General features: G+C 52.3%; 1 protein-coding gene across 1 annotated transcript in view; it reads right to left on the minus strand.

Moving 5' to 3' along the window:
- PHKA1 (phosphorylase kinase regulatory subunit alpha 1) overlaps positions 1–26,167 on the minus strand; it is a 91,416-nt gene that overhangs the window by 60,452 nt on the left and 4,797 nt on the right. Inside the window, 13 exon segments of the mRNA XM_065410307.1 lie at positions 1,897–2,031; positions 3,069–3,147; positions 4,088–4,195; positions 6,545–6,640; positions 7,611–7,733; positions 9,484–9,537; positions 11,779–11,925; positions 12,830–12,928; positions 13,688–13,768; positions 15,620–15,702; positions 18,328–18,381; positions 18,384–18,489; positions 20,437–20,484. Of these exon segments, the coding sequence (XP_065266379.1) occupies positions 1,897–2,031; positions 3,069–3,147; positions 4,088–4,195; positions 6,545–6,640; positions 7,611–7,733; positions 9,484–9,537; positions 11,779–11,925; positions 12,830–12,928; positions 13,688–13,768; positions 15,620–15,702; positions 18,328–18,381; positions 18,384–18,489; positions 20,437–20,484 (1,213 nt within the window).

Consider the following 26,167-nt stretch of genomic DNA (forward strand, 5'->3'; position numbering starts at 1 on the left):
AATCCTACTTTTTATACTTAATAAAAATCCTTTGTTTATTAATAAACAAAAAGTAAGTGATTAATACCTGGGGGAGCAAACAGCTGTGCATATCTCTATCAGTGTTATAGAGGGCGGACAATTTGAGTTTACCCTGTATAAGCTTTATACAGAGTAAAACGGATTTATTTGGGGTTTGGATCCCATTGGGAACTGGGTGTCTGGGTGCTGGAGACAAGTAACCTGCTGAGCTGTTTTCAATTTAGTCTGCAGCTTGGGGGCCTGGACCAGACCCTGGGTCTGTGTTGCAGCAGGCTAGCATGTCTGGCTCAACAAGACAGGGTTCTGGAAGTCCCAAGCTGGCAGGGAAAACTAGCTCAGAGGTAATTTCAGCACATCAGGTGACAGTCCCAAGGGGGTCTCTGCGACCGAACCCATTATAGGCAGATTTCCAAGAAGCTGAAGGCTGTCTAGCAACGTGCTCCACAGGGCTTTCAGGGGCAGCACTGGCTGGAGCTACACAAAGCAGAGCTACACAAAGCATAGGACTTGAGGTCTCCCTTCCCCATGCCATCCCTTCAACACCCAGCATCTTGTTCAAAACAGGTCCCTTCTAGAGATCAAGCAAGCAACACAAGAGGGGACTGCTGAAGAGTGAGTAGTCTCCAGAGGGGGAGGGAAGGAGTGTCAGCATTAATTCAGACCTCCCTCACCTGCATTCAACTGGCTGCAGGGAGAGGGGACAGGTCAAGGGCTTGGGATGATAACAGGGCTCCTGTCTTTTTGAAGTGTTCCCTTATTTCAGTAGCTCTCAACCTTTCCAGACGACTGTACCCTTTTCAGGAGTCTGTCTTATGTACCTCAAGTTTCACCTCCCTTGAAAACTACTTGCTTACAAAATCAGACCTAAAATACAAAACTGTCTCAGCACAGTGTTACTGACAAACTGCTGACTCATTTTTATCATGTAATTATAAAATCAATCGGAATATAAATATTGTACTTTTTAGTGTAAGCTATATAAAGCAGCATAAACAAGTCATTGTCTGTATGAAATGTTAGTTTGTACTGACTTTGCTAGTGTTTTTTCTGTAGCCTGTTGCAAAACTAGACAAATATCTAGATGAGTTGATGTACCTCCTGGCAGAGCTCTGCGTATCCCCAGGGATACATGTACCCCGGCCTTATCTAGATGGCAAGGGAGTTCAGACTCCAATTGACCTTTCACCCTCCATGCCCCTTGTAAGACTTTTGCCCCATGAAAGCTACCTGGGCAGTGAGAGGGTATGGAGCCTGTTGGAGGTCTGCATGCAGGAGCCCAGCACCACAGCATCTGGGCTGCAGGCTCCGCACTGGAGGTTGTGAGGTTTTTAACGAGAGGAAAACCATTTCCATCGATCTATGGCTCTGTTGAAACTTGTTATAATAAGATCTAGATTTGGAAGCGAGCTTGACCAACGTGGACATATTGACAGCAGCCTGGGCTTAGTCAGCAGGTTGGAGACCGACATTGGTGCTTGAAAGAGGGCTTGGGGGGGGGGGGGGGAAGATGGGTGGTAACAGGGGTGTAGGGAGTTCTCCCAAGAGTCCTTTGCCCACTAAAAGAGCAGGGTTAGAAGGCGTGCAGGGATGGTTAGAGAAAACACATCTGTGTTCAGTCAGGAAAGGGTTACTGGCAGCCTCAGGACATTCTCCAACAAAAAAATGGGGAGGGTGGGGGGGCGGGGAAGAGAGCTGATAGGGGTGCTGCCACAGCTGAGACACTGACAAGACCCGCTGCTTTGCTGGCCATTAGTGTACATTGGAAAGTCAGACACAGGGAGGATCGAGTCATTTCCCAAGCTGCCTTTCCCTGTCCCATCCAGATGTTCTATCACCCCCTGCCCCAGGTGCATAGGCAAAGGTCCAGCCACTCACCTAATCTAGCATAGATGTGGCTGAGGATCCGGGCCGGCTGCACTCTGATGGGGTAGACGTCAGCCACTGTCTCCACCTCGATGCCCTGCTTCTTCAGGATGGCCTTGATGCCGTCTGTCTCGGCTAGGATGCACACTGGGCGAGGGTGGAGAGGGCAGTATCAGCAGCTGGAGATCTTGGGCCAGGAACTTCACTGCCGAATGACCATTCCCCCTTTGTGGAGGTTGCTCTGAGACTGGGTGCAAGTTGCTTGGCGATGACTGCTTGCGTTCCATCATCGTTAGGGTCAGCACCCATCCCAACTAACCTGCCACCCTAGAGGACAACCTGGGCTCTCCGCCATGAGGGGTGGGGGTCTGAGAGCCATCCCCCTGGCAGCAACAATTGCCACGTGGAAGCTTTCATTGCCCAGTGGACTGGATGAGAGGTCCAGGTTAGCAGGTGACAGAGGTGAGAGCAAGACTCATCTGTATATGAGCTAGCAATGGCACTGGCAGGAGGTCATGGTTTAAAGGGAGCACTTAAATTTCTATAGCACCTTCCATCCTGAAGGACCCTTAAGAGCTTTACATAATTAAACAGATTCCTTTATATAGCTCCCATGTCACTTCAGCCACTGCTGAAATGTAGCCACCTCTGTGGAACAACATAGCAGCTGGCTTAACTGAAGGGAGACAAGGAATCTTTAAATCAGAGTCCTGGCCCCTTCATTCTCAGAGTGCCATCCAAAAGAACAGCATCTCAAGTAGCAAATCAGGCTGGGGCATTGGCTCAGCACTGACTCAGAGGAGAGAGTCCCCACAACAGACACACCGACACCTAAGAGGTCTTCCAATCGAGTATTGATCTGAGTTGACCCTGCTTAGCTTGAGTGATCTCACAGGATCAGAGAACTGTAAGGGGGAAATGTTACTTTTGCCATCACCTCATGGCACCGCTCACCACCTGTATGAAGCCTTTCAACCCCCTGAAAGGGCAACCAGCTGCACCACCCGTTGCCAGACGCAAATAACATCTGCCAAATCAAGTCAGTTACCACATCCAGCGTGGTGAAGCTGCCAGCCCTGCTGGTGGGCAGGAAGCCATCCTGCATTTTGCAGCCAGAGACTGTTTCCATCCCCTCTTGTGTAGCATACCTACAGCAACCTGTAACATCAGACTGCCATGCTCACCTTGGACTACCACATCCGGCTTTGGGACAGTAGCAAATCTACGATTCAGGGGATCAATTTCACCTGGAGCCAGAAATCCCTGTGTGAAGAAATAACCAGAGAAAGGAATTGCCCTCAGAGAAGACAAGACCGGATCAGGTGGGGAACCCCCATCTCTCAGGTTCAGCTGATCAGCATTACAATGGGCTTCTAAAGCCTACTGGAAAAAGAGCTTGGAAAAACCTCTTCCCCTTTCTGGTACTCATGAATGAGTCAATTCGGAGCCAGATCCTCCTTCACCCAGAGTTATTTTGCTTCCTTGGAGGGACTCTGAGTAATGAGCACACTCGGGCCAGAAAGAACATTTCACTCTTTAATCCCACCGAGCCCCCATTTGCTATAGTTTTGGGGGAAGAGAGCTCACCCAGACAAGGTAATTCCTAAAAGCAGGCCTGAAAGATGAGTAAAGTAGCCACGAGCTGCAGTGGTCGTAGTACAGCGCACTGCTATGCTGAATAGCGGCCTCTGGATGCTGACTGGAGATTTCACTATCCTGGCAGAGGGGATGGTGGGGTGGACGATGTTACTTAGACAAGCCTCCAGACACTCATGAGCATATTTCAGAAAAGGTTGCTCACCCAACACACCAGCCAGCAAGCGGGGGCTGAGTGCAGTGATCAGAAGAAGAAAGGCTGGAGATAGGCCTTGGGTAGAATGCAACAGAACAGCCTCATGTGTTTGTCAGAAAGGCAAGTGCTACTCAGAGGCAGATGCAGAGAGTACCTAGGAGTAGGGCACTACAAGGAAAAGCCACAGATTCCATGAAGTTATGGACAATTCTTGCAAGTTTAAAAGATTGTCCGGGCCTGGTGCTAAGCTCCCACCGCTCCCATTGACCATGGTGGAGGCAAGAGTGCTCAGCAACTCAATGTTTAATGCAACAGGAACGAAGACTGACTCCTGAGCAGACAAATACCTCAGCAACCAGAGCTGCTAAATTTGGACTAACCAGCAGCCCAGAGTGAGAGGTGTGATCTCACCTCTGCCATCAGGCACCCCAAGATGTAGAGAGACTGGCCCCACATGTGGGGCAGCTTGCCCATAGGGACTCGGTCAACAGTGTGGGGATTCACATACTCCTCATCCACCTGGAAGGGGAAAAAAGTGTGAGATCAGGCAGCCAACAGTGGCTACTGCCTAGGAGATGCTGCAAGGCACCAACCCACCCCCCAGCAGGGAACATTTCTAGAACTGCCATCACATACCTGGGGGGCCCTCCCTTATCGGGGTGGGGTGTTACCCAGGCAAGCTTCCCCTCCCATGCCCTGAGGGGAGACCCCCCCCCCACCTCCTCCCAGTTAGCTAGGGGCGGCCAATACCACACAGTCAGGGCCTCCCAATGCAAATCTCTTGGAAGCAGCTAGAGTTTCCACAAAGCATTGTAGCAACATTCCCATGGATCTTCCTGGTTTAGCACAGCAGAGTTCTTAGGCTACCAGAGGATCCCCAGCGTGGCTGTGGCATCCTCTCTGTTGGCAGCTGAATGCTGACTTTAAAGGCAATTGATACATTTTAAAGTACCCGCCCCCAGGAGATCATAGCTGTCGCTGGCATGCCCCTTCCTCCCTAGCTGCTTTCAGACATTTGGTTCATCGGGGTCAGGCAGACAGACCTAGAGAGACTGATAGAGGGGGGGGGGGCGCAAAGGGCAGCCAGCAGAGCTTAGAACACTGCTAAAGCACTACCTGGCAAGGCAGGTGCCTCAACAGCAAGCGACACCCATTGGAACAAGCAGCGTGCGCACAGTGAGTGCTGCAATGAGCTGAAGGGCATGGAGGTAGATGGAGTTGTGCTTCCCAGCTGGACATGCTAGCTGCGTCCACACTGCAGCTTGGGGTGAGCCTGCCAGCTCAGGTAGACAGATTTGCGCTCAGCTGCAGTGCAGATGTACCCACTCCATCCTGAGGAGAGCAGACCTGGGGTCCGGGGGGGGGGGGGGGGGGGGAAGAGAGGGGTTGAAGCCAGCTGTTCTGACCTCAGAGGGAAGGGAGCACACAGCGCCCCCCCTCCCCCCCGTGCCTCTCACACTTGTTGGGAAGGGGGCAACATTAACCCAGAGAACTGGCATGATGGACATCCCCTCAACCCACAGGGCAGGGGTCACAGCAACCCCCAGCTTCTGCCCAGTCTTAGTCCTGACCAGGAATGGAGCACACTGGAGACAAGACCCAGCAAGCCATGCTCACCCTACCTAGCCCATGCAGAAGGGGGAGGGGAAAGTCAGCAGGGAGATTCCTGCAGGGATCAGCCCCAGCTGTTCTGAGCCTCCAGCAGGGGTGCCCAGCTTCACCCCACATTGCCCCTGGCCGGGCAGGTGGACAGCGATGCACAGGTGTCTTGGATAACAGCTGTCATCACTCCCCCTCCCCACTTTGGGCACTGGTAGAGGGAGCATCTATGGGGTGGCAGCAAGAGCATGAGGCGAGGGAAGGGAGATTGGATTCCTTTTGACTCCTACTACCTCTAATGCTTCAAGCACGAGCCTGGGCCCTGGGCATAAGGTGCAGCCCTGTCACCCATCAGCTCATTTAAGAGGGAGCGGGGCCCAGTGACTGACAGGGCAGCTGCTGCCCAACAGGGCTTAAGAGAAGGCACCTAGGCCACATGCCCAGTCTTGTCTCCATCTCACTCTGTGTAAGTGGGAGCTGCCTGAGGCCAGGCAACAGGCAGAAGGAGCAGGGAGTTGCTTGAGGGAAAACTGCAGGAGACCCACCGGAAGAAAAAACTGTCGGGAGCACTGGCTAGACCTGGGGGACCTTACCAAGGGGCCAGAGAGCTTGTGGCAGAGCCAGCTTGGTCAATGCAAGCTGGGCCCAGAAGCAAGGGGTTGATTCTGGAGGGTGGATCCCAGGAGCAGAGGAGGCCTCACAGGTTGGGAGGCCTAGAAGACTAACATTGCAGGGCACCCTTTGGCAGAAGACCCAAGTGGAGGGAGGGCTGTAGGAGGAGCCCAGCAGCACAGGGTTGGCCCTGGAGGGAAGTTCCCCTGAGCAGGGTGGGGCACACAGGTGAGGAGCCCTAGGTCAGTGGAGCCCCTCTCACAGGAGACCTGACTTGGGGCTACAGGAGAAGGCTGAGCCTCAAGGCTTCAAAGCTCATGGGAGAGCAGCAGGTCTGGGAACTCTCAGCGGGAGGCCTGGAGCGTGGGTCCCTGGGACAGGGGAATGGAACTGGGACCGAGCGGTTAATGACTCGGGTGGGTGACCTCTGAATGGGATTGAAGAGCTGCTGTGCTGTGACCGTGTTTTGCTTTGGGGTTTGGGGAGAAGCTGCGTTTTACCATGAGGGATCTGCAGACTGTGGCTCTTCACATGAATAAAAGGGTTTGAATTTGCTGCTGAGACACAGACTGTGAAGGGAAAATGGAGACAGGTGTGTCATGCCACAGCCTGCAGTTAGGGAAGTGCTCAAGATGGAGGCTGCCCTGCTACACTCACCTTATTGGGAGGGACACTATACAGCTCCGGCACCAGGCGAACTCCATTCTTCCCCTTGATGAGCACGCCTTCAAGGGCCTCCCTGTACTCCTGGACCTGAGGGGGAAGCACCACAGGGAATCAGCTCCCAACACAGCATCCCCAAGGGCAGAGCTCCCAGACACATCACCTCCATATTGGTGCATAACAAAATTCATGTGGTGGGGTGGGGCCGAGGGGTTTGGAGTGTGCTCACGGATGAGGCAGAGGGTTGGGGTGCAGGGGTGTGAGGGCTCCAGTTGGGGGTGCAGGCTCTGGGGTGGGGCCTGGGATGAGGGGCTCAGGGCTGGGGCAGAAGGTTGGGGTGAGGGTTCAAGCTGGGGGTGTGGGCTCTGGGATGGGGCCAGAGGATGAGGTGCAGGCAGCCCCAGGGCTACGGGGGAAGGGGGGTGGGAGAGAGAGCGCGCGCTCCCCACAGTGCATGCCCCTCCCCCTCTCCCCCCCAGGTCTAGGTCTGGGGTGCCCCTCCCCTGGCTGTGGCAGGTCCCAGCTAGGTGGGCTCCCTGAGCGCCTGTGTAGCACTTAATAGGTTACTGCATGGCCATGTGGCTTACAGGGAATTTAGCCCCAGACCTCCCCACCCCCACCAGAGCAGCTGGGATTAGGAATGCGCATGTAAGTATTAAATAGCAACAGGCAGCACCGATGTGCTCACTCTATGCACACAGGGGAGCGCAGAGCCTGGCCCCGCTCCCCCACCTGCCATGCCAGCAGTTCAGAGTGTTTATTCCCTTGTAAACCACTGGGCGCAGGGGTTGTCTTTCTGTTCGGTTTGTATGGGGCCTAGCATATTGGGGGGTCTGGCCCATGACTGGCCTCCTAGGCACTACAGTAATAACAAACACTAAGGCAGCCCAGCAGTTCTGAGACCCCAGGATAACAAAGCAGGGAGCACCTGTAGTGGAGGAGATAGACTGACAAGGGCACCCCAGGGGACTGTGTTTAACAGGCAAGCAATTAGCTTATTTTTCCCCTTAAAGCCAGGCTCCCTCCCCAACCCAAGTGCCCTCTCCATCCCACACCTTACCTGCTCTACGTTGCCGCTGAAGATCCCGTCGATAATGAAGTAGGTCCAGAACAAAGGCCACTCGCACTCAATGTTCTCAAAGAGCTTCAGCTCAGCAGGCTCGTAATAGAGGCGATTTGGATCCTGTGCAGAGATACATTAGGTCAAGTCACGCAAAGCTACAGCTGGAGACTTGTTCTGGCCCAGTGGCCCAACCCCCTCTCCCTTCTGAGCCATCCTCTCCTGACTGCTTCAGCAGCTGGGTGCTCACATGGTCATGAAGTGCTCCAGCCCTGGGAACTGTATCCAAAGGCAGGGGGTAGCTGCCCATCATGCATGACTGCATAACCCAGGTTTATAGAGCAGCATGTGATTTTACACACACATCCCAACATCTATCATTTTGGATACAGGCTACAGCTTTCCTATCTCCCCAGAAACTGAGACCAGTCAATACCTAGGTCATACATAGCCATATAAATTGCTATTATATAGCTATTACTACAGCTTACATCATTATTAACCCAAGGGCTGGAATGCTGCTAGCTGGAAGGATCCCCAGACTGCTATTTGCTGACAAAGCTATGAAACGTTTTCTTCTCAAGCTGGGAAGAATCCAGGTGACACAGGCTACATTTTATGGCTATGCTATAAAGAATGAGAACTCAGCCCTGAAAGAAGATCAGTAGGGAACGTGCCTGCTAAAAAGTGTATAGTTCACCCTGAAATATATGTGACAGCAGCAGAGTGGTGAAAGTCAGTGCAAGGAACACCGATAGATTTGCTACCCAATAGCTTCTGTTTAAAATGTGTAAGTATTCCAAATACTGTTTAATATGTGTGTATTAAATGTTTACTTAGAAACCACAGGATTCCCTCTGCTGGCAGCTGACTGGTAGCGGTCATTAACACCAAAGCTCAAGGTTTTGCATACAATAGCTGTGAGCCTCACTCTGTATAATGTGTTCCCACAAGGCCCAGAAGAGACATCTCTGGCCTGGCTTTGGCAGAGTTAAGCTGAGATGCAGGAACGGGGAGTATAGCAGAGTTGTACATAATTTACCCCCAGCATCTGTTATGTAATTGTTACAAATGCACACAGCTTCAAAGCAGAAGTCCAGTGGGGAGGAGGAGGGTCCTACAGAAACCCCAAAGATGGTGAGGAGCAGGGTTCCATCTTTCACAGGCATTCAGCTGTATGATGGCAGAATGGGGGTGCTAGACAGGAAGAGGAGGAAATGAGCTTCTCCCAAGCAACTCTCCCCCTCCTGGAAGGTCATATTTCCCTGGGGCAAGGGTCTTCACAGACACAGATCAGTATGGAGCTCAGTGCTAGTCACTGACTTCTCCCAGGAGGCCCACCCGCTGTCCAAGTGCTGCTAATCTTGCCCAAGCAGAGCAGAGCAGTGGGAGGAGGCTGAAGGCCCTGACTATGCAGGACTCCTGCAAGAGATGGCAGGTCCCCTCTACCTCCCCTGGGGACATTAACCCAGGAAACATACCCCATCCTCACAGCAGGCCCCAGTGCCAGGTGGATAGATATCATCCCCTAGCAGCACTGAACAGCAAACGCTCCTCCTCCCCTTCCATAGCCCTCAGCCACCAGGGTTCCCCCTGTGACCCAACACTGCTGCTCCATTGGCCACTGCACGCTGGCTCTCTTGGCTGTGTTACTACGTGGAAGCTTTAGTGATTCCTGAATTAAAGGGCTCCTCCATCGTCCCCTCCTGTGCCAGACAGCCTTAGATGGACTTCCTTTAACCTAAACCATCTCGGGGCTGATGTTTTAAGTGTAGTAAAAGGAACTCGAGACACCCCCCGCCACTTCATCAATCAGGCAGCTGCCTGGTGCAAAGCAAAGGAGAATCCAGCCAGCAAACCCTATAATACACACCTCTCTAGGGGTCCTGTACCCATCTCGGAGAAACCGGCAGCAGCCATAACGCCCCTGGAAGAGAAAGGGGAATTCACTTTGGGACAAGGATCCATTCCTCACTGCTGGATACAATGCAGTTACAGTAACTACAACTTTAAGTAAGGAGTTATGTTCCTGAAAAGTGCTACTTTAAGCAAAATGATGTTAAGCAAATCCAATTTCCCCATAAGAATTAATGTAAATGGGGGGGGGGGGGGGTAGGTTCCAGACCTAATTTTTTTTCCCCCAGACAAAAGGGAGACAGCATGGCAGAGAGAGAGAGAGAGAGAGAGAGAGACACACACACACACACAGACACCCTGTGTGTGAGAGAGTGCGCATTGCCCCTTTAAGTACGCTGACACCACTCTAAGTACACTGCCCTTTTAAGTAGATCAGCAAGTTGAGACAGCAGCTGCTGCCAGCATGCTCCCCCTGTCCTGAGCCCTGTCATGTCCGTCATCCCCCCCGCCACCCCAGCTCTCTGGAGATGGGGTAAGCAGGGGGCAGGAGCGGGGGGATGGGGACACCCTGACATTATCACCCTTCTTTCCTCCCCCCTCTCCCCCCCCCCCCCCCAATCCCCCCGCATAGCCATCAGGAGGCTCCTGAGAGCAGCACCAAGGCAGAGGGCAGGAGCAGCAACCAGCAGTGGGGGAGGGACAGCTGAACTGCTGGGCAATTGATAGCCTGCTGGGCGGCTGCCGCACAGGAACTTAGGGGAGCAGGGAGCCGATAGGGGGCTGCCTGTCCACCCTGGTTCCAAGCCCCCACCAGCTAGTTCCAACAGGCTGCTCTTTCTGCAAGCAGTGGACAAAGCAGGTGGCTGCCAAACAACGTTATAAGGGAGCATTGCGCAACTTTAAATGAGCATGTTCTCTAATTGATCAGCAACATAAGAACGAAACATTAACCGGGAAGACTAAGTGAGGAGTTACTGTACAGCAGAGTTAGAGTGTCACTAAAGAACAGCCACCCAACATACAGCCCGCCATGGCTTTCAGGCCCTCCTTCTCACCTATCCCTCCCACCCCCTTTCATTGTCCTCTCTTCTTAGCTGTGCACCAGCCAAGGTGGCTCACCTCGGTTTGTGTGTCAGTATGGGGCTAGGATTACATCCCTTACAGCACCTCCACTGGCTAGCTGGCCAGGCTACAGTACCAGAGCTCAGCGACCTGTAGGTCCTAGGAGAAGGGACAGGTCTCAGGGAGGTTGTGATAAATGAAGCCGGGGAGGGGGGGGGTAAGCTCCCTTTGATGGACACCCAACCAGCCAGTTAGCTGTAAAGTCCCTCTTGGTGGCTGTTCTCTGCTTGCTTTACCTGTAAAGGGTTAACAAGGTCCCCCAGGTAAAGGAAAAGGAGTGGGCACCTGACCAAAAGAGCCAATGGGAGGGCTAGAACTTTTTAAAATGGAGAAAAAACTTCCCTTTCTCTGTGTGTTGTGGTTCTCTGGGAGAGAGCAGAGACACAGAGCAGCAATGCTGTACGCAGCTTTAAGCCAAGTATGATCATAGATCATCAATTCATACCTCGAACCTACTTATCTGAAGCCTTAGATATGTAAGTAAATTAGGGAATGTCTAGAAAGATGTGATTAGGGTTATTTCTTATTGGCTTGTGGACTCCTCTGTGCTAACCCCAGATGCTTTTGTTTTACTTGTAACCTTTAAGCTGAACCTCAAGAGAGCTATCTTGATGCTTAAATTTTTTTAATTGTTTCTTTTAAGATCTAGCAAAAAGCCTAAGCTCCAAATGTATTTCCTTTCTTTTGGGGTTTAATAAAATTTACCTTTTTTAAGAACAGGATTGGATTTGTGTGTTCCTAAGAGGTTTGTGCATGTTGTTTAATTAGCAGGGGGAAATAGAAAACAAAGGAAATTAGCTTTCTCAGCTCTTCCCCGGAGGGGAGGTGAAAGGGCTTGAGGGTATCCCACAGGAAGGAATTCCCAGGTGCACCTTTCTGGGTTCCAAGGGGTTTACATTTGGGTGGTGGCAGCGTTTGCCAAGGTCAGAGAAAAGCTGTAAACTTGGGAGTTTAATACAAGTCTGGAGTGGCAAGTATTAATTTTTAAAATGCTTGTGGGGCCCCCACCTCCTGCACTCAAAGTACCAGAGTGGGGAATCAGCCTTGACAGAGGTGTTTGTTCCTCTGTGATTTCTCTGTTGGGGTAGAGCCCTAGCAGCTATTCCCTGCGCCACTGAAGATTAGTAGGGCCTGCAGTTCTGGACAGCTCTCCTTGAAAGGGCCAAGAGCAGCCTAGAGAGATGCTTACCTGCAGCTTTGTAATGATTTCTTGCTTCGTTATCTCCACCAGCTCACTGTCCTCCACGGCAAAGGCGGGGTACGAGATGACTGAGAGGAGGCTGGCATCAATCTCCTTGGAAGTCGAAGCCCTTGGCAGCATGGAATGGAGAATAGACTAGGAAGGAGGAGAAACACAGATACCAAACACTGGTCTCTGCACATTTAATAGTGCCGAGGCAATGGAGTCAGTGCTTCCACAGGCCACAGCATTACCATGTTATGGCAGTGGGGTGTGCCATGGGAATCACAAGGCAGTTCTGGGCAGAGGGAAGAGCTAGGGTTATTCTAGAGACAGGCCTGGGCCAGGAGGCTCAGATCCGAACTAAGAGTTCAGGGTGCTTGGACTGGAACCATCTCTAATTTATAAAGGGCTGTGACCTGGGAGAGCCCAATGGTGCTGGAAGGACTGCAACAATGTGCAGGGGGTGGGGAGAAGCAACCAAAATGGGCCAGATTTGAGTGGTGTGGTGACCCCGTGGGCCACGCTGCTATGCCAACCACTCATATTTGGCCTGGCAGCCCATCTGTCATGCTTGCAGGGAAGGGGATCTACCATTATGCCACCCCCCTTCAGTCAAGGGCCAAGGGGAGGACTGCATCCCCCCTTGTTGCACCCCTGCCAACTTGGTTTTTGCCACACACACCCCCCCCCACCTCCTCTCCATCACTCCTGGGGGAGCCACATGCCATGAGCTACTGCTTCCTACAGCATAAACATTCTGCCTCAGCAGAGCACCAAGTTGGAGGGATCCTACAGGATGGAGATGAATCACTGGAATGAGAGACCTATTGGATCATTTACTCCACCCCTGCCAGTGCAGGGCTGTGCCCTGAGACACATCTCCCTCCCATCAATCAACTGCAGTCAGCTGAGACAAGAGCAACACGGTCTGGGATCAAACCCACAGGAGTAAAGAAGTCAGACAGCTCTTCTTCTCTGTAGAAGAAGAGCAAGACTCCAGGCTGCTGGACTGGCGGGAGGAAGCACTGCTGCTGGACTGTCAGAGCAGCACTCGTACCTGGCAATGCTGCACCTCGTCTGTCAGGACATGGATCACTGACTGAGGGCCTCCTTTGGCACCAAAGAGATCAAGTTCATCCAGGGCTTCGAGGGCTGCCTGTGACCAGGGATAGGGGGAGGAAGCCAGGCAGAGAACAGAGCACGTGAAGACAGTTGCTGATGCTGCAGCACCACACAGTAGCTCTAGTATGACAGCTACAGATCCTGAAACCTGAGCATTCCTCCCAGCCCAGGCCCCAACCTCTACCAGTGTAAGGAACATAAAGACAAGATTTGAGAGGTGACCACAGGAGAGCCAGAGGCTGGATCTGGGCTTGGACTGTGGTGAGTAGGTCTAAGTACGTCGACTTCAGCTACGTTATTCACATAGCTGAAGTTGCATAACTTAGATCAATCCCCCTTCCCCCCCAGCGTAGACCAGGCCTGAGAAACTAACCTGCTGTTCAAAGGACCTCTCCTTGCTAATCTAGTGATCTTGGCCTGACAGATTTGCAAAGAACAATAGGCTAGGATAACATAGGGAAAGATCCATATCTCACCTTATACACTGCAAATAGAGATGGGCCTACACACACCCCAACTGGAGATGGGCTTAACTCTTTCTGGAGACTCGGGTACTCATGAATAGCTGCTATTTAGCAGCTGCCAAGCCTGGCTAACAACTTGGTGCTGCTACTGGTGGGTGTTTTATGTCCCTCTGTCACAAGCAATGAGTAGCTGCATCAGACAGGCTAAAGAGCATAGCTTGTCAATGTACCCTGGGAGGAGTTTTATTTCATCCTCCTCCAAAATCCATCTTGGGTGACGAACTGCTGAAGGTCACCAGATGTCCTCCCAGCGCCTTCTTCAGATTTACCTTAGCCATGCCGATTGAGCTCACGTTCAGCTCCGTGATTCCTTGGTTTGTCTTGTCTCCACGTTCCCATATCCCGAAGTCCTGCCATGAATCAACATCAGCACATCAGTGGAGCAGGTGAAACAGCAGTGACACAGCACAGTCAGCATCTAGATCACATCAGGGAGTCACTGCACAAGGGAATGCCCTGGCACCTCACATGGCAGAGTCACAGACCAGCTTGAGAGTAGAAAGAAATCCACTTGGTCCACACTAAATAGGATGGAAGTAATAAATTTCTGTATACCACAGTCACACAAGGCAGAGAGAAGAATTCTGCAGGGTCCCAGACACCTAAAAACACCTCTATAATAGTCCCTAGCTCTTACATCACTAGATCTCAAAGTGCTTCATCTTTAAAGATTTTATCCTCCTCCCCTCCCCCCAGGAGTCAGGGCATAGCTGTTACCTCATTATACAGATGGAACTGAGGCCCAAACAGTAACTAGCTAAGGCCACACAGGGAGTCCGTGACAGAGCAGGGAATTGAACCTGAGCCTCCCAAGTCCGAGGCTAGTGCCTAACCACTAGGCCATCCTTTCTCTAACAGGGACAGGCAGCTGGTCTCAAGTCTTGTTTTCAATATTTGGTCTTGTTCAAACGTGACTTTTGTCCATTTAAAAACCAACCAACCAACCCACCCACCCACCCATGGCTGGAGGTTGCTGTGCTGGCTGGAGCAGCCACCCTCGGGAGGGATGACAATTAAAGCTGATTTCTATGGGAACTAGAAGACTGCCAGATTTTATTATTTTTAAAGTGACCACATCCTAAATCTGAAACAAGCACTTACCTGGGACTTTTCACCTATAGATCTCAGAGTGGTGGATCCACATAACAACCCTATTTTACAGGTGGGGAAACTGAGGCACAGAAAAAACAGCAACATGCCCAAAGTCAATTAGCAGTAGAACCAGACACAGGACTCCTGACTCACACTCCAGTGCCCCTAGCCATTGGGCCATGGAAGGCTTCCATTTCAATCATTTCACCCCCCAGCCAAAAATGGGTGAAAAACGTTTCAAAATCCTCAACTGATGCTGGCAAAATGTATGAAGTTTAAAGAAAAATTAGACAATCAATCGCTTGAGTGCTAGTAAACGTCCCAGGGTAACATGCAAAAATGCACATTCAAAAATAGCTGGAGGATAGGAATGTGCATTTGGGTTACATTAGTAAAGGCTCAAGGGGGCAGACACTCAGGGTTGGGCTTATTTTCCATGCAGGATGCTTGAAAGGAAAATCTGACTGTATCCTAACAGCCATTGTTCTTTGAAGTAATATCAGGGGTTTCGTTACTGCTAGCAAAAAAGTTTATTCTGAAACATTTTCTACTTAAATCACTTCCCTTTAGTGGGTGCGATAAGAACTCTGCTGCTGTGTCACAGGAGCTATCACACCAACAGCAATTCTCCTTTGGCTCATATGGATCATGCTTTAAGCAGGGTCAGAAGGAGGGAGTGGAGCACAGCATCCCTGCACAGAGCCACTGTCAGCTGAAAGGTTCCTCTGGTGCTAATGTCCCTGACACACAGAGACAGCAGCTCTTCCAGCCCCAATGCCCTGGCATGGAGAGGCTCAGCTCCCCAGTGCTGCTGTGACAACAAAAAGCTGCTCAATACGTTTCCTTTTGCTGTTTGACCAGCCCCAGCAGTAAGTTCCATGCATCGTCTGGAAAGCAGATCTTCATTGTAGCAGCACAGGCATGTCACACCAGGGCTAGGAAGAGACCAGTAAGCTTTTCACGCTACGCCTATGGTCCTACACAAGTGCAAACCAACTCCCCCAACACACACGCCCCAGAGGCCAAACCACCTCTCCAGCAACAGATGCAGGAAAACCAGCAACAATCTGTTTACTAAGCCAAGGCCTGTTTGTGGAAGGGCTACTCACTGCAGTTTTATACGCTGCTTCGATGTAAAACACAACGTTCTGTATGAAATTGACTTCATCCAGACTGTAGATAACGTGAAGCCCTAAAACAGAGAAAAAAAAATCCATGAACACATTGGCTGGCAGTCAGCCAGCCAATCAGTTGTTAGAGGTCCATTACTCTTACCCATTTATCTTATTAAAATACATACACACTCAAGCCTCCAGATCACACACTTAGATAAGAATTCAAGCAGCATGTCACTTATCTCTTCCCCACCCCCAGCCTTTGTTGTGTTCTTCATAGCCCCCCACCCCGCTTGCTGTGTGTCATCCCTGTAGAGACCTCAATCCTGCAATTAACGCCACACAATAAAAGCATGAGGAATCTCACGGACTTCAATGTGAGTCCTCCCACGTGGAGTAGCTTGCAGACTCAAGGCCATGGACTGTAAGCAATTTTGGAGCAGTGGCTCCTTTCCCTGTGTTCGTATGTTTCACAGATGCCAGTCACGCGTTGCACTTGTAGGACAGCAGATTAGAGGCTGCAGGAACTTCATACATATACAGGGAACCAGTGTGCAGCAAAGTGCCATTATCTTATCGGTCAGTGTTCAGAGTGCACCACAAAGTTACACGGAAGCCACAAGCCAGGCACTGAGCCTGCCTGGAGCCTGTGGGCACTACAAATAACATCCACTGGAGAGTTAAGCAGGGTGTTGTTTTCTCTAACATTCCCCAGCATCCTGTACCTCACAGAGAAGGTGACAGAGCGGAGATGCCACTTCAGTCCCAAATGAGGGTTACATGTACACACTGAGTCTAGGAGTTCCACCAGTTTAACTGAACTTGGGATGCTAAACTAGTGTGACTGCCCATGTGGATGCTCTCATGGCAGCTTAAACCTAGTGTATTATTTAGCATCACCCTTTTAGTTTAAACCAACCTTAGATAAGAATGGCAAGTCTGAGCCATTTAAAAACAAAGCGAGTTTCACCCTAGTGAAGGCACCAACCTGAGACCTCTGGAGACCAGACACCTCCAGCCAGCCAGCCAGCCATCCCCAGAACAGGTACAAATCAGGCTGAAACAACAGAAGCTGCCTCCACACACTTGCCCCTGCCAACACGCTTCAGCCCAGACCCAGGCAACCTGGGCTCCGTGGCACACTCAGTCCTAGGTCCATCTTCTGAGGCTGCCAATTGTGCTGGTGTCTTTTGGGCACCTGTCTCCTAGGAACTGATCTGAGGCCAAATCATCCACCACCAAACAGCCAACAGAGAAGCAACTGAGCTCAATCTGAACCAGACTCCTGCTGTCCCCAGCACCCACCCAATCTAAACTGACATATTATGGGAACTGCCAGCCAAGTCTAGCTCTGGGATAAGCAGGCACAGCTATGCTGACTTCAGCCCTATTGCATCCACTTATTCTAAGGCTGAATTTGAACCTATGTTGCCCGCAGCTGCCAGTCACATGCCGTACTTGTAGGACAGCAGAAGGACTTCATACAGATACAGGGAACCAGTGCACAGCTAAGTGCGGTTATCTGATCTGTCAGCGTTCAGAGAGCACCGGGGGATATGCAGTAGTTGCAGGCTGGGCACTTGTCAGCTCAAGAGTCTACATTCCCTGTTAACACGGTCAGTTCCTCCTGATTTCCCTTCGTCTGCATGCATTGCCTTTGGAGGTCCTGCACCTGCCAGTGTATCCCGGCCACCTCTGAACAGTGGCTCTGCATGCTGAGCTCACTCTGCCGTGAAGCCTATGAAGGAGGCCACTATGTGTTGGTAGTGTGCCCTAAAGTAAGTGCTGCTCCACCTTCCTTACAAAGCCAACTCTAGGGCAGCACAAGTTGGCTAGCTGAGCAGTCAGGCAAGTTTCACTGTTGCTCAAGAGTCATGCGCTCTCTAAAGTGCAGGGCTAGTAAGGCTGGGGTAGAGAACTTTAGGGCTCCAAGACATCCTCTGGGGACCCAGCCCTGTACGCACCAGAAACATGCTGCAAGGAGCAGAGGGTGAATTACCTCAGTGCAGGAACAGCATATGACTGCCGAAAGCTGTCCCCTCCCCCCTGGCTGCGCCCTCTGTGCTGTTCCCCCAAGAGGCACAGCTCAGTCTCAGCCATGATTCTGGGTTTCTCTGTACAGGCGATAAGACAGCTGGTGGTGCTAGATAATACTTCTTCAGTGCCTTCCAGCTAAGCACCTCAAAGCTCTTTACACTCAGTCATCCATGAAGCCTCCCAAACCCTCTGAGATAGGTCACCATTATCACCTCCATTTTATAGCTGAGGAAACTGAGGCACAGATGTGAGACCCAAGTTGCCCAGGGCTGCATAATAAATCTTAGCAAAGCCAGGGACAGATCCTAGATCTCCTGTCTCCTAGGCTTTACTTTAAGCACTAGATCACATTGAGGGTAACAGGTTGATAAACCCAGGAGCAGAGGAATTTTGTCAGGCTCAGGTGTAGTAGTTCACAGTTACGGACAGGGCACAGGACTGGAATTCAGTAGACCTGTGTCTCTCCCCAGCTCTGACACCAACCCCCTTGCAGCCTTGGACAAATCAATTCCCACCCCCCGTGCCCCAGTTTCCCCACCTGTACCCCAGGGATAATAATACTTCCCTGGTTCTCAGGGAGCAGAGAGACTTAATTCCTTAGCACCCCAAGGTGCTGCAATACCACAGCAATTAGCACCAGAGAGATGCCTAGATGCAAGTATTACCAGAGGCTGTCATTTGTGCCAACATGAGCAGGTAAATTGATGTGGCGTCTAACGACCCCACTGGTCATCTCCAACCACAGTGGCACAGGTGTGGGTGTTGTACTTGGCATGGAAACAGTCCTTCGGGCTCTGGCTGTGCTTGAATGCTTCCACCTTATCCACCTGCAGCATTCCATTAGAAAAAGAACAGACAGTTAGCTTCCCCAGTGCCATGCTCACAGCTGGGGCTGTGGGGTGGGCCGGGGGCACAGGAGGGATCTAGCAGGATGTCCTAGCCCAGCCCTCCATGTAGCCTTGTAGGCAGGTTATGAGTCCCTGCAGAGTAAACAGCTTCAAGTTACAGGTTTCTTGGAACTGCTGCCTGCTAAGAACTGCCCTGCGGGGGGAGGGGAAAAAAAGGAGAGACTTCACCCCGTTAGGGTAGTACCACCTCAGTGGCCAGAGCGAGGTTCCTGGATAGCTCCAGGGCCCACATGCAAGGGACAGGTGTGCATGTTTCATGCATACCAGGACTAACACAAAGAGGGGCCACTGCTATCAGTTCAGTGGAGTCACAAGTTCATTATATGAAACATGTGAGTTATATGGCAGCCCGATACCCGCAGGGAGTGGGCGGGGGGTGGGGAAAAAGATATCCAGCCATTCTAACAGCAGCAGCAGCCCCTGAGGGCAGGCGTGGGCTGGCTCTGAAGGGAGCTGCATCTTGCCTTCCTGGACAAGGAGGATGGTTAACATGAAATAGGGTCTTTGGAGTCGGGGGGGAGGAGCGGCTCCTCAGGAACCCAAGACCTTGAGTATCCACCCAGTCCCCAGAGCCTGGAGGAGGATTCTTTCACCCCCTGCCTAGGTCACAGCAAGCCCAGTACCCATTTTGGGGGATGGACAGCATTCTAGGTTTGCATGTCCGCAACCCAAGCAGCACAGGCACTCCAGGTCACGTATGCCCACTTCAGCCACTGGTTGGATGGCAGCGAGGAAAGCAGGCAGACATTTTGTGGTTCACACAGGCTGTAACTGTTTGCGGCGTGATTGTGTCATGCCAGGACACAAACAGTCTATTCCACTTCTTATGCCACCCCAAACATCATGGTAACTGATCCAGTGGATAACATAGGAGAGAGCACTGGGAGACACTGCAGCATTTTGTACTTGAACCCCAGAAGGCAAAAAAAAAAATATCACTCTGGGCCATGCATGTTCTGAGAACGAAGGGGCCCTTAGCTCTGGCACAGCAGGTACAAGCCCAGGGGAAAGGAGGAGTCATATTAGAGCTAGGTATTATTATTAGCCTGGTGTCTGGCTGGGGCTTGGCACAGCTGGCATTAGTACTGAATGGAGAAGATCTACCTGGAGGGATTGTGGGTAGCAGCCTTTCCGTTTCCCCAGCTGGTGCTGTGGAGACTGCTCCGTTAGGAGGCAGCTCGCTGGAACATGCTGGGGCCCAAAGGATACACAGGAGCTGGGAAACAGCCACTGGATGGTTCAGAGACTGGGGGGGGGGGGGGGGGGGGGGCAGTAAAAGGGAAACAGTGATTCAGAGAAGGACAGCAACAGAGACCAGGGGACCTTATGGGAACAGAGTTGTGATTCATTCACACTTGGTATCATTATCAGGGCAGAAAGGCTGAGATTTTAATCTCATTTGAGACAGGAAATTCCAAGTCCATGGTACTTTACTTTCATGCCTCAACTGGCTACAGGGCCACAAAACTCCACTGCCACAAGGGGAGATCTGGCCACAGAGGGAACCTTCGCAGGTGTGTTTGCATCATACAGCACACCTAGAGAAAGGGGTCACTTTGATGGTATGAACGCAAAGTGATTGAAGGAGGCAATGCCAGTGGGGCAATGGCATTGGCAGCCTGTAGGGGAAAGGGTTCCTTTAGGACACTAGGCTAGCGCAGGTAAGAACACTACTTCCATAGCATGGACAGAACGTTCAGTGACTGGATGGATACTGGGGTCTAGGCTTGTTTTAAGCCTTCCCCAAAAGACCCTTGTGCCTGGGTCAGGACTGCTTTTTTGCCATCAGTCTGATGGCAGATCTCTGCTGAGTCAGTGTGTTACAACAGGAGAATTTCAGCTGGAGACACACCATCTGTACCATACCTGTCTCATCATGCACTGCAGCAATCCCCTCATCAGTTTCACTACACTCTGCAGAAAGGAACGAAAAACAGGCCTGTTAAACACATCCCTGGATGGGAAGAGCACTGACTCAGCAATGGCATCTGGCCCGTGACCTTTCAAGAGCCCTGGGGCCTGTAATCGTACCCACAGCTCAGCTTCTCCACAGCATTTACTTTCTGGGCAAGTGGCTGAGGGAGGAGCTGCTGGGGCAGAGCAGATCACGAGGGACAATCCGATCTGCTGCTGCGGGAGGAGAAAATCCCCAGGACTGCATCAGCCTTGAGTCAGTTAAGGTAAAGGACTAAGTTAGGACATTTACACCTACAGAAAGAGACTCAGGACTGTGGGCAGAGAGAGAGGTCAGCCACCATGCATGGAGCCAGTCTGTCCCGCACTGCACAGCAGACCTCTGCCTTTACCTGCGGGACCCCAGAAGGGAGTGGGAAACACCAATCTGATGGTTGCCCAGGGAGCAGGACCCCTGCACCCCTCCTCCTTCCTTGGTAGCTCAACCCCACCTGGGGCAAATTCAGATGTTGCTGAGACATGTACTGCTCGTGTCCCATGCCATATGGTGCTGCCAGAGCCCCAGGAAGTAACCCCTGGATCTCCCCAGGGAATCAGGGCATCTTTGCCTAGATGGTGGCCCAGACTGGGCAATGCCCACCCCTCCCCCAACCAGGGCCGGCTCTAGGTTTTTTGCCGCCCCAAGTAAAAAAAATTTTGGCTGCCCCCCCGCTCTCCCAGTGCCCCCCCACCTGCACCCCCCTGCCGCCCCAGCACCGGGCTCTCTTCCCCCCTGCACCCCTTGCCACCCCAGCACTGGGCTCCCCCCGAAACGCGGGATCCGCTACCAGCACATGGCGGCCAAGCCCTGGCCCAGCCGTGACTCTGTCCCCATGCGGGTGGAGCTGCTGGGCGGCGCGGAGTGGGAGTACTTCCAGGTGGCAGTGCGGCTGCGGGGCGGCGCGGAGAACACGGCCCCCTCCCTGGGCTTCGCGGCGCTGCTGGTGGCCAAGGTGGATCAGTTTGTGCTCACCGCCCTCACCCCTGACATGCTGGCAGCCGAGGACCTGGAGAGCCCCCCTGGACCTGCTGCTCTTCAGCCTCACCACGCCCTGGCCCAGCCCCGGCGGGCGGGAAGGCGAGGATCTCCGGCTGCGGGGCTACCTGCTCAGCACCGACGAGCCTAGCCGGCCGCTCACTTCTTCACACACCCCGGGAGCCCCTCTCACCGCCGCCGCAGCCCGGGCTTGGCTCCAGGGGACGCCACTTCCCTCCCTCCCTGGCTCCTCACACACTCTGGGCAGGGCTGCCCAGAGAATTCAGGGGGCCTGGGGCAAAGCAATTTCGGGGGCCCCTTCCATAAAAAAAAGTTGCAATACTATAGTAACATGTATTTGGAAATGTAAAAAATAACTAGCGAAATAGATTCAAAAATTAATTTGTAATAATTTGAAAATACACTAAATACATTATTTAAAAACATTAAATGCTTTAATGGTATGTATACATTTGCAATTACATAATGGGCTGTTGCTGGGTGATGGTTGGTGCCAATGGGCTGTCGCTGCCTGGGGGTGGTGCTGCTGTTGCCCAGGGCTGGGTGGGGAGCTGGGCTCTGGGTTGGGGGGTGCCCGGCTCAGAGGGGCTGGGCTCGGAGCTGGGGGTCAGGGTTGTGGGGGATGGGGTCGGGGGTGCCCTGGCCCCTTACCATGCCACTTACCCCTCTCCCAAACATCGCTGCAGCCGCCTGGTGTCTCCAGCGGGGCCTGGAGTTCCCGCCGCTGGTTCGCAGCTTGCAGCCCCGCCCCCTTACCGGCTGAGATGCCGGGGGATGGGGGAAGACGGAGGCGGGGGGAGCCTTGGACATACCCGGGGCCTGGGGCAAATTGCCCCACTTGCCCCCCCTCCCCCCCCCCGGGGCAGCCCTGACTCTGGGAGCCCCTTTCGCCTCCACCGCAGCCCGGGCTCAGCTCCAGGGGGCGCCGCTTCTCTCCCTCCGCGCTCCTCACACACTCCGGGAGCCCCTCTCGCGGCCGCTGCAGCCCGGGCTGTGGCGGTGGCTAGAGGGGCTCCCGGAGTGTGTGAGGAGCGGAGGGGGGGAAGGGAAGGGAAGACTCGGCGCGGCAGCAGGACCCCATCTCCCTCCCTGCATCCCGGGCGCCGCTTCCCTCCTCCCCCCCCCCCCCCCACTCCCCCACTCCTCACACACTCCGGGAGCCCCTCTAGTCACCGCCGCAGCCCGGGCTGCAGCGGCCGCAAGAGGGGCTCGGGGGGGGGGGGGGGGAAGCGGCGCCCGGGATGCAGAGAGGGAGATGGGGTCCTGCTGCCACTGCCGCGCCGAGTCTCCCCAGGGCAGCGCTGTACAGGGCGCCGCTGGGCTGGGCAGGGGGCGCGGATCCCAGCTCGCGCTGGCAGGGCGAGTGGCTGGGCCAGGGCCAGCTCCCGGCAATGCCGCCCCAAGCAAAAAAATAAAAAATAAAAGTAAAAAAGGGGGGCCGGAGTGCCGCCTCTTAGAAAGTGCCACCCCAAGCACGTGCTTGGAGGGCTAGTGCCTAGAGCCGGCCCTGCCCCTAACAGAAGAGGAACAAGGCTGCACACCGCACATTGGGCACTATAGCCAGGGAGCTCCCAGCTGACCAGCCAGTCTGGGTCCCCATGCAAAGCTTGGAGCAGACCTGCTGAGGATCCAGAAGGCAGAGTATGAGCAGGGATGCTTCACTGAAAGCAGACCTTACCCATGGGTGCTAGGCTTGGAGCATCATCACACTCAGCACAAACACCACATTCTGATTTAAAAATACAAGTCATTTAGCTGTGCTAGCTAGTCATATCCCTCAGCCAGATAGACACTAACCCCCTCACCGGGAAGAGAAGCCCAGCACTTTGGCGCTCATCTATTTAATATATAACATAACATTGATAGAAGAAAGTGCCTAACTGTAGTGGACTCTCTGTTGTCCTAGTACTTCAGATCTCTGAAATAAACCTGGTAGGGTTCAGGGGGCCTAGCATCTGTACTCTGAGAAAGGCACACAATTCAGGATTCCCAGCAGGATATCTGGATCCAGTGGTTAAGTTTGGCCAGCTGTGAAGTTAGTGTCTAGAGTCAGATGCCCCCAACACGTTTGGTGGGGATTTGGTCCAGCTCTCCTCCACCATACAGCAGTGACAGACATTCAGCGTCCAAGCCACTCATCAGCCCAAGTAACACTGGTGTTAGCTTCTGGAAACTTATCTTTGAAAAGTCATGGCGATCGGGGGAGGTCCCGGATGACTGGAAAAAGGCTAATGTAGTGCCCCTCTTTAAAAAAAGGGAAGGAGGAGGATCCAGGGAACTACAGGCCAGTCGGCGTCACCCCAGTCACTGGAAAAAATCATGGAGCAGGTCCTCAAGGAATCAATTCTGAAGCACTTAGAGGAAAGGAAAGTGATCAGGAAAAGTCAGCATGGATTCACCAAGGGCAAGTCATGCCTGACTAACCTAATTGCCTTCTATGAGGAGATAACTGGGTCTGTGGATGAGGGGAAAGCAGTGGATGTGTTATTCCTTGACTTTAGCAAAGCTTTTGATATGGTCTCCCACAGTATTCTTGCCGGTAAGTTAAAGAAGTATAGGCTGGATAAATGGACTATAAGGTGGATAGAAAGCTGGCTAGATCGTCGGGCTCAACAGGTAGTGATCAATGGCTCCATGTCTAGTTGACAGCTGGTATCAAGCGGAGTGCCCCAAGGGTCAGTCCTGGGGCCGGTTTTGTTCAATATTTTCATTAATGATCTGGAGGATGGCGTGGACTGCACCCTCAGCAAGTTTGCAGATGACACTAAACTGGGAGGAGTGGTAGATATGCTGGAGGGTAGGGATAGGATACAGAGGGACCTAGACACATTAGAGGATTGGGCCAAAAGAAACCCGACGAGGTTCAACTAGGACAAGTGCAGAGTCCTGCACTTAGGATGGAAGAATCCCATGTACTGCTACAGACTAGGGATCGAATGGCTAGGCAGCAGTTCTGCAGAAAAGGACCTAGGGGTTACAGTGGACAAGAAGCTGGATATGAGTCGACAGTGTGCCCTTGTTGCCAAGAAGGCTAACGGCATTTTGGGCTATATAAGTAGGGGCATTGCCAGCAGATCAAGGGACGTGATCATTCCCTTCTATTCAACATTGGTGAGGCCTCATCTGGAGTACTGTGTCCAGTTTTGGACCCCACACTACAAGAAGGATGTGGAAAAATTGGAAAGTCCAGCGGAAGGCAACAAAAATGATTAGGGGTCTGGACCACATGACTTATGAGGAGAAGATGAGGGAACTAGGATTGTTTAGTCTGCAGAAGAGAAGAATGAGGGGGGATTTAATAGCTGCTTTCAACTATCTGAAAGGGGGTTCCAAAGAGGATGGATCTAGACTGTTCTCAGTGGTGGCAGATGACAGAACAAGGAGTAATGGTCTCAAGTTGCAGTGGGGGAGGTTTAGGTTGGATATTAGGAAAAAACTTTCACTAGGAGGGTGGTGAAGCACTGGAATGTGTTACTTAGGGAGGTGGTGGAATCTCCTTCCTTAGAAGTTTTTGAGATCAGGTTTGACAAAGCCCTGGCTGGGATGATATAGTTGGGGATTGGTCCTGCTTTGAGCAGGGGGTTGGACTAGATGACCTCCTGAGGTCCTTTCCAACCCTGATATTCTATGATCACCTGAATGATTCCCTACCCAACACATCCCACTTGGGTCTGTATCTCCAGCCACGTCCATTCTGTTAACAATGCCAGCTCTGCGTCCCATCTGTCATCTCTGCTCACTCCCACCCCTGCGCCGTTTCCAAACTGCCCCCTGCATTGGGTCTGCAATTATACTCCCATCTTGCCAGCAGCAGATCCTCACCATCCTGCCTCAAATCCTCGCTGTATTCAAGGCCCTCTTAATGCTCAATTCTTCTGTGTCATCCACAAGAAGTGAATCATCCAACTGTAACCCAGATACTTGCCCACTGCATGCAGTACTTCAGCTATAACATACCACTGCCCTGTGCCACTGAAACTGGGTAGTTAGTTATTCTCTTTCCCCAGTGAGAACTCGGGTTTTTCATGTTGACCAAGATATCACACACAATAGAGAGTGCAGAAATACCTTAAGTGTCTCTCTCTCTAGAGGTGCTAGCATTGAGCTGTAAGCATTCCAGCCATGCAGTTTTAATGTTCCTATCCCTGTAATGCAGACTTTACAATGCCACAAAAGACACTCTTCCTGGACCTACCCTCCATTTCTCACTAGGCTGAAATAATTGATTCCAGAGCTGGCCTGGCACAGGATCAGGGAGTTGCCTGATTCTCTCCCGCCCACCCCATTGAAGGGAACATCAAGTCCTGCATTCCTGCCCAAAGGAGCCAACTATCTACAGAAAAGACATACAAGGGAAATTGAAACCATCCACCAGGGACGTGTAGGTGATGCACGTCATGGGAAGAGAGGGTCTGAAATGCCATCCTGCCAAGGCAATCAGCTCCCCGTTAGACTATATGTTCCATGTGTTTTTCTGGTTGCAAGGCTCCCCATGGAGTGGATTTAACCTGAAGCCAGTGGTTAGTGTGCTATGAGAAATAGCCCTGGCTCTAAAATGTTTGAGTCATCAAGTATTTCTCTGATGATTTAGAGGATACAAATACAGATTCCCCAGAGTTCTAAGCAGCTCACACACACACACACACA

The sequence above is a fragment of the Emys orbicularis genome, chromosome 9 (assembly GCF_028017835.1).
Source record: "Emys orbicularis isolate rEmyOrb1 chromosome 9, rEmyOrb1.hap1, whole genome shotgun sequence".
NCBI lineage: Eukaryota > Metazoa > Chordata > Testudines > Emydidae > Emys > Emys orbicularis.